The sequence below is a fragment of the Aptenodytes forsteri genome, unplaced genomic scaffold (genome assembly GCF_000699145.1).
Source record: "Aptenodytes forsteri isolate BGI_AS27 unplaced genomic scaffold, ASM69914v1 Scaffold14, whole genome shotgun sequence".
In the NCBI taxonomy this organism is placed as follows: Eukaryota; Metazoa; Chordata; class Aves; order Sphenisciformes; family Spheniscidae; genus Aptenodytes; species Aptenodytes forsteri.
In genome coordinates, this window is record NW_008794457.1 from 1,992,725 (window position 1) to 2,000,787 (window position 8,063).

Consider the following 8,063-nt stretch of genomic DNA (forward strand, 5'->3'; position numbering starts at 1 on the left):
GTCCCTGTGGCCAGTTGGGGTCAGCTGTCCTGGCTGTGCCCCCTCCCAGCTTCTTGTGCACCTCCAGCCTTCTCAGTCGGCAGGGCATGGGAAGCTGAAAAGTCCTTGACTGGTGTAAGCACTGCTTAGCAACAACTAAAACATCGGTGTGTTATCAACATTGTTCTCATCCTAAATCCAAAACACAGCACTGTACCAGCTCCTAGGAAGAAAATTAACTCTATCCCAGCCGAAATCAGGATATAAGACAAGAAGGAAAAGGTGCTTTCTAGGTTTGTTCATTCTTGGGGTTCTCCATCCACAGAGCTCCAGGAGGGGAACTTAATCCTAATTTAGAGGCCTGTTGGATTTACAGGGGGCCAGGAAAAAGGTCAGACGCTCTACAGGGTTGAAACACAGGGACTGATACCCAGCCATAGTCCCCATGGGTGTATTCGCAGTCGTGGTGGTGATTGCTTTGATCAGTAGGTAGAAACAAATACTATAGCGGAAGGGTCAAATTTTGTCATCTTTCCAGGGAAATAAATGGGAACGGTCCTTCCTAGCCCCTATAACACGGCTGATTTTGGAGGCCGAAAGACTCCCTGCTCAGTCTGGCTTTCTGGGCTCTGCTCAGTGATTCTTCCCTGTCCTGTTTGGAGGTGATCGAGACCGACCCAGAACCAGCTCACACTGTCCTGGAGAAGAGCAGCCGCGAGGTGGAGCTTCGCCTCAGTGCTGTCGTTGACTATGCTGAGTTCAAGCTGGATACGGACGTGATTCAGTTCAAGGAGACCTTGCTCTTCCAGACGAGGACATTCACGTGAGTGCTGGAGGCCAGGCAAGGACCGCGAGTGGGAGCTGCCTTTGCCCAGGGCTGACCCAGTGTCCGCTTCCCCAGAGCCACGCTGTGCTCTCCGGTGGCCTCTGCTTTTCCTTCTACTCATGGTCCTGTGCCAGCAGAGGTTACACTGACGTGCTCATTGCTCAGCCACTTAATAAACCTCTTCTAATCTCCAGCAGGCTGATCAGCCTTGGAGGGGGATGCTGCTGCTTGCTGGGTCTGAGGTTTCAGCTTCCACACATCCTGGGGGCCTGGAGATCTCCCACATGTGGACCTGAGTTCCTCTAAGGCTTTACGTTCAGTCTCACCTGCTGTTCTTCCCTTTAAACAAATAATATTTTGTTTCATCCTTTCCAAGTCCTGGCTGGGTGCTGGGGCCCACATATCTGCACACAAAGCCAAGCAGGAGACGGTGGCCACCGTCCTGCCAAGATGTGTCAGGAGAGGTTGTTCTGCTGAGAACGACCATAGTTTTGCTTTCATTGCATGTTGCCTGTCCTCATCTGCTCGAGGACGAGTGCACCATCAAAATAATGTCAAACTGAGACAGAAAGACCAGAATAAGACCCTTGGATTGAGTCTCCTGGGCACCATGCCTGCCCTTTTCCCTTTAACTTCCAAACTTTGAAATACTTTGTCTTGGGGCAGCCCAGGTAGACATGGCAGAGCTGTCTGGGGAAGAAGACGCTACTCAGCATAAAGAAAGGGACACCAGGAGCCCACCGTACAGTGTTGCTTTTCTACTCACTTTGTATTTATTAGACTTTTCCTCTTTATTCCTCCTTCTTTTCAGTTTCCAGCTGTCCAATAGAGGGAGTGTGGCCCTGGAATACACCTGGATGGTGGCTGTGGAGGACGAAAGGGCAGTGAGCCATGCAGGGGAGCTGCTCCCGCCCAGTCTGGACGGTAAGGCACTAGCTCTCTGTGGCAGCTGGGGTTGCCCGGAGCGTTACAATCGGTAGCTGAGGGCTGGGGGGGAAGACCATGCCACTTCACCCTGAAACATGAATTGATTTTTTTCATCCCTGTCCAGTCCTCCACTTTCATCAGCATCTTCCCAGCTCCAGCTGGAGACTTTCTCCTTGCCCCCTCTCTGCCTTTCAGACCCTCCTACGCTTGCTCTGACACTTGTGCTCTGCACAGGAGCTCAGGGGAGAGCCATATGGTGGGTCAGGACTGGGAATGGGGACATCAGGGCACCTCTTTGGGAAGCCTCTGAGACTGGGAAAATTGATGGTGTAACAACGAGTTAGCTGACCTGCAGTCACTATCTGTGTGCAATTCCGCAGTCCAGGGCAAATGCAAAGTCGTTGTCTAAAATTAACCCTCCTAGCTCAGGCACCAGAGTGTTTGCTGCAGGCAGAGACCCCGCTCACAGCAGCCGTTGGAGCTCAACAGCGGGGCAGTGATTCATTAACCTGCAGTAATGTGTTTTGCGTCTAAGCGCACGGTCTCCTTGGGAGCAGCGTGGTTCTGCGGGGAAACAGGGCTCTGTGTCCAAGAGGTCTCATCAGGAACAGGAGTGAGGAGAGCTGTCAACCCTTGCGTTTCCTAGCACAGGCAGCTTGCCTGATGGTCAAGATGGGGGACCTCAGTCAAAGTCCTTGACGCTCTGAATGTGCTTATCTCCCTCTCCTGTGGGTCCTGGCGTTGGCTTTTCTCCGGCACAGGGCACACTCGTGCTGAAGCCGGTCTGCTGGGCTGTGCCATTAGCTGTCTGGTCGTCGGTTATGAAAGCCTGACAAAGAGGAAGGAAGGAAAGGGTGTGAAGGACAGAGCAGCGCTCTGTTAAAAAAACAGCAGCGCTGTTCCCCAAAGCCTTCTCTCCGCCACACACAACAACCAAAATTCAGTTCTGTAGGCAACAGGGGAGCAGGACTTACCACTGTCCTGAATGCTAAGCGCTGAGGCTGGCTGTACTGGGACGTGAAATGGCGCCCCGAAATTTTCCCAGATGCTGTAACCGTCACCTCTACTGTTTAGTAGTACGGTTTGGGAGTGAACGCTGGCAGAAACCATACTGCAGGAGAAGTCTGCATCTAGCTACCCAGTCCTGGAGATAGAGAGTTTAAGAGCATGGAGTGAAGCAGCTGGGGCCCATTTAATTTGCTAACAGACATAGCCTTCCTGTCCATCATCCAAGCGTCTTTACAGAGTGATGTTCAGCGGTGTGTTTTGATTTAAGCAGTTCTCTGGGTCTCTGCCGGGCCTTCTCACTGTACTTGCTGCCCCTCACCCTGTTCTCCCTCCTGTCTGTTCTCACTTTCACACCTGTCCCCGGGACTTTCTGGGATTACGATTTTAGCAAGCAGTAACACAGAAGCAAAAAGCAACCTGACCGCTCTCCCTGTTCCTCATCACGGGGAGTCCTGCTGAAGGCACTTGGCCAGGGATGCTCCAAGTGCATCCCAGCTCCCTTCTGTTCACCTGCAGCAGGAGGCAGAGGTGCTGGGAACAGAGGACTTCCTTCTTGAAAGAAGATGTCCCGCTAACCTCTTCCTTACCGCAGGGGATTTCCTCTCCTCCACTTCTGGTGCCTCTGGGAAGCTCCAGTCTAGCCGTTGTTTGAGCCAGCCGGGCCGCACCCTGGAGCAGGTCTCTTCTTCCCTGAGCTCGTCTCTGAGCACTGTCAGTGCCACCCCGCTGTTCTCTGTCGAGCCTTGCAGCGGCACCATCCCTGCCGGCCAGGAGCAGCTCTTCCAGATGAAGTTCTCTCCGACGTACGTGGGGGACTTTGAGAGCCGTATGCTCTGCAGGTAGGAAACATCGAGGCTTGCTCACTTTTCAACTCATGCTACCGATGGATAGTCGTGGTATTGCCTCTGATTGGGGTGGGTGGGACAGCCAGCCCCAGAGAGGCAGCGAAACAGCCAGCACACGGGAGCAAAGAAAGATGATCATCCGGCTTTGGTAGAAGCAGGTATGGAGACACTGGGAAAAGACATTGTATGAAATATTAAGCTCCTGGAGGGTTGCAAAATCTGGAATGAGAGATCCAGAAAGTCTGTCAAGGGGCCAGCCGGTCCCTAGCTATGCTTCCCTATCAAACAAGCACGGCCTCCTTATCTACATAGAAACCTGTGTGCTGCAGTTGGCCTCTAGACACCTAACTGTTCATGTTTCTGCCATTTCACCTCCGCTGCCTTCGAGGCAGGCAGTGCAATTCTGTTCGATTTGCTGCTCAGTGCTTGCACGGAGAGGGGATGCAACACTCTGTGCTGTACAAGGAGACAGGCAAGCAGCTGGCTGTCTGGAAACGTTAGTCTGGCTAATACCGGTCCCTTTTTTCCTAGTATTCCTAACCTGAAGCCAAATCAGAAGGGCCCAGAGGTGGTTGTGAAGGGGAGAAGCCTGATGCCAAACTGCCACTTTGAACTGGAAGACTCTGACTACATCACTGCAAAAAGGCGCAACCCAGAGTTGCAGGGACCAAAGGGGGCAACGTTAGATCTCAACACAAGAGTGGTTGAGTTTGCGGCAATTGGAGTGTGTGGCAGGAACAGCAGGTAGGTGTGGGCATGGCTTCTCCTGTTGATGGTCTTCTAGTCATCCCCCTTAACCAGAGACCTCTCCAGCTACTCTTCCAAGCCCCAAGGCACATCTGTACCTTGTTTGTGATCTGCTGACACTTGGCCACCGTTTTGGGGCTGGAACAAGCTGGTCAGTGAAGACCAACTGGCCAATTTTTTGTTCTCTTTGTCCCTTTCTTCAATAAGGTATGGGTCATTCTGGGAAGACCACGTATCCCCAGCCTGTGCTTCGTGGCCAATACAACCTTTGTCCCTTTGAAGAGCATCCTCAGGGCATTCTTGCTCCTTTGGGATACCAGTCAGATGGGGTCAGTGAAGGCTGTGACCACAACAGAGAACACCATCTTCCAAAGGAGTCTTACTGGACTTGATTTTACCATTTCACTTGCTCTTACCATTTTAACATGCAAGAGTTTGCCTAATTCCTTCGTTAATTTCTTTGTTGATAGCCGTTAATTTTTAGCCACCTGAGAGACAAACAGGGCCCCTAGAAAGCAGGTGAAATGTTTGTGCTCCCAGCGTTGTTCCCCTACACCAAATAACTCCTTCCAGACGGTGTCCAGGACTGGCAGCGCCTGAAGTCTGCTACAGGACAGACTCATTAACATCCCAATGCCCCCTTAGTATTCTTTTTGCTTTCTGTTCCCAGGACCTTCATGGTTATGAACCCAACCAGTTCCGCGTATTCCATCCAGTGGACTTGCCAAGACCCTGAGGCCCCACCAGAACAGGTGGCTTTCTTCTGCCTCACGGAGAGAGGTCAGATCCAGCCAGGGAAGAAAGCAGAGGTGGGTACAGAAAATTAAGAAGGTGGATCCAGTACACATGTATGCCAGTTTAACACCAGCTATGTCTACGCTTACTGGGCGTCCCATCTCACTGTGAGCTTGCCAAGACCGTGAAGAAACCTTTGACTGCAGTGTAAATGAACTGGCAGATGAACCTGTTCTCACCCCGTACCCCACATCTGCCGTGCTTTTGGGCTGTAAGTGGCACAGCAGCCTACCTCTGAGCTCACAGCAACATAAGGTGGAGGTTCCTGGGGTTTCTTGGTGGTATAGACTGCACCCCCCTCCCCTTACCCTGCCAAGGGCAGCAACTTCCCTTCATTTGCCTCTTTCTCCCACAGATGAAGTTTGAATTCATCCCCCGGCACCTGGACATCACAGAATCATTCTGGGTCTTCACAATCCCTGAGCAGAGCATTTCAGTCCCGTTCCTGTTGGTGGGCAATGCCACCGACCCGCTAGTGACTCTGGACAGATCCCACCTGAACTTCCACTTGCTGTTAATTGGTGAGCACAGTGGTTATACCTTACATGCTCAGAAATGTACCTCTCCAGGGGCCCAGCAGTCCTGTTATTCCAGCAGGCTCCCACGAGGAAGCTGGAAATGGAAATGGGCTCTTCTGAGCAGAGGATCCAGCTCCTGGCACCCAAGTGTACGAGGGAATGGAAGGGGAAGGCAGGCAGGCGTATGTCAGGGACATGGCATGTAGTTGGGGCTGTTTCCAAGAGGGGATTTGGGGGTGATGCAGGGGTGCCCAGGGGGTCAGAAGTACGTTTCCATGTTGGCATCCTGAGCATGCCATGCTGCAGGCAATGCTCCTCGCTGCAAATTGTCTGCTGGGCTCAGCCGGCAGGCAGGAACACAGTGGGCAGTGGTGGTCTGGTGGCCAGAGGAACAAAAGGTTTTCAGCGGCTGCTTTGTCCTCTCCCTAGGGCACGAGGTACACCAGACTATCTATATGATCAACAGTGAGAAGGAAGCCTTCAGCTTTGCTTTCAGAGAAAGCTCTCTCTTCTCAGAGGGATGCAACGCCTCTGTGAAAATAGAGCCCATGGAAGGCTCCATTGCTCCTCTTTCAAGGTAACAGGGCTCACAGGCCAGGTTCCCTCTCCTGCGTGCCAAACGTTGCACTGTCATTTTGCTTTTGAGGCTTTCTCCCCTCCGCAGTCACCAGGTGACTCTCAGCAACAGCATACATCTGCCTTGTTTTGTTCCTTCCCAATGGGGGACACCACGAAGCTGCAGGTTTCTCCATAAAGTGGCTGCGTCGGGGCTACCCCGGTCTTCCAGGCCCCCTTCCAGGAGAAATTCAGGCTTTGGATCTTCTAGTTTTGATGACAAAAGCATGTTTGGGGGTTTTAACCCTGTGATTCCCTGAGCCAGCAGCCTTAAGTATGCAAGGTCTCCTCTCTTCCCTGTGTTCCTTTAATGACAGAGCCCACCACGCATGGTCTGTGCAAAGCCGCCAAGAGCAGCAAAGCACACAAGCAGCACCGCAGGCAGCATTTAAGCGCATCATGGGGGACAGCAACAGGCTCACACAACTAGCTGTGTTTTGCAGGATCACCTGTCAGAAAATGGATGCTCTTTTCTTGTGAACTGCGGCCATGACTTGTGATCAGACATGATTATGAGTTCAAGCGGCATAGCAGGTCACCAGCTCATCTGCTGATCCACCGCGGATATCCCTGTGCCCACTCATAGCGTGCCTGGGTGTAAGGAGAATGCATTAGTTCTGGGAAGCTTTGCTGTGGCTTAAAAGATGCTGAACTTTGGCTTGCCACAGGGTGCAAGATAAGAGAGCATCCTGTATCAGTTTCTGTGCTGACCTGAGAAGTGGCAATTCCTTAAATCTCTGTAGTTTGGTTGAGTTTGATCACGTACCCAGAAATTACCCGTAGAAATTACAAAGAGGCAGTTTGGTGGCACCCACGTTGTACTGCTGTCACGAGAGCTGGGCGATTCCTCTTTGCAAAGAGGATGTTACCCTTGTCATATAGATCGGAGAGATTGGGGATCTCTGTGAGTGCCCTCCTCTGTGTTTGGGACAGAAGTGGGGTCTCAACCCAGTGCTGCCCTGCAGCATATGGGCAGGGCAGTAAGGTCAGCGTTAGCTCAGGGTTCGCTGGCTTGTTGTTGTATCCTCTGCCATTTCATTGCATGGGATCGTCATACCCCAAACAGTTCTCACCAGGGCTTGCTCCGTAGTGGAAGGCCCTGGAAGGGCAGGGTGCTGCTCCTGGCTTCTCCCAGGCCTGGGGTCTCACCACAGCCATTGCACAGCTGCTCTCCCATAGAGCAGGCAATGTGGGGCCAAGAAAGCTGACAGACAGTGAACGGAGCAAAAAGGGTCTTCTCTCCCCAGGTTTCCCGTTACAGTCGTCTTCACACCAACGCTAGAAGGAGAGGCGGTCTTTAACCTCAAGTGCGATGTCAAGAGGAAGACCCAGCCCCTCTCCTTGAACATCAAGGCCACCGGCTATAGCATGAACGTGTCTGTCAGGTGTGAGGACAGCAACGGCTGTGTCACTGAGCTCAGCACACAGGAGATCAACGTCATTGATTTCAAAGAGGTGAGCAGTTCCCTAAACCATTTGGCCCATGAAGCCCTGCAAGATTGGGCCTTAACCAGGAGCTTTGCAGATACATTTGAACAATCATAGAATCATGGACTAGTTTGGGTTGGCTTCACCACCCAGCGTAAAACATTTCTTCCTTATATCTGGTCTAAATCTACCCCCCTTTAGTTTAAAACCACATCCCCTTGTCCTGTTGCAACAGGCCCTGCTAAAAAGTCTGCCCCCATCTTTTTTATACGCCCCCTTTAAGTACCGATAGGCTGCAATAAGGTCTCCCCGAAGCCTTCTCTTCTCCAGGCTGAACAACCCCAACTCTCTCAGCCTTTCTTCACAGGAGAGGTG

General features: G+C 52.1%; 1 protein-coding gene across 1 annotated transcript in view; it reads left to right on the top strand.

Annotated features, from left to right (window-relative positions):
- LOC103908466 (hydrocephalus-inducing protein homolog) overlaps positions 1-8,063 on the top strand; it is a 147,677-nt gene that overhangs the window by 56,774 nt on the left and 82,840 nt on the right. Inside the window, exons 47-54 of the mRNA XM_009290851.1 lie at positions 642-802; positions 1,617-1,729; positions 3,333-3,579; positions 4,117-4,329; positions 5,003-5,141; positions 5,483-5,648; positions 6,075-6,222; positions 7,508-7,715. Coding sequence (XP_009289126.1) covers positions 642-802; positions 1,617-1,729; positions 3,333-3,579; positions 4,117-4,329; positions 5,003-5,141; positions 5,483-5,648; positions 6,075-6,222; positions 7,508-7,715 — 1,395 coding nt within the window. The remainder of the gene's footprint in view (positions 1-641; positions 803-1,616; positions 1,730-3,332; positions 3,580-4,116; positions 4,330-5,002; positions 5,142-5,482; positions 5,649-6,074; positions 6,223-7,507; positions 7,716-8,063) is intronic.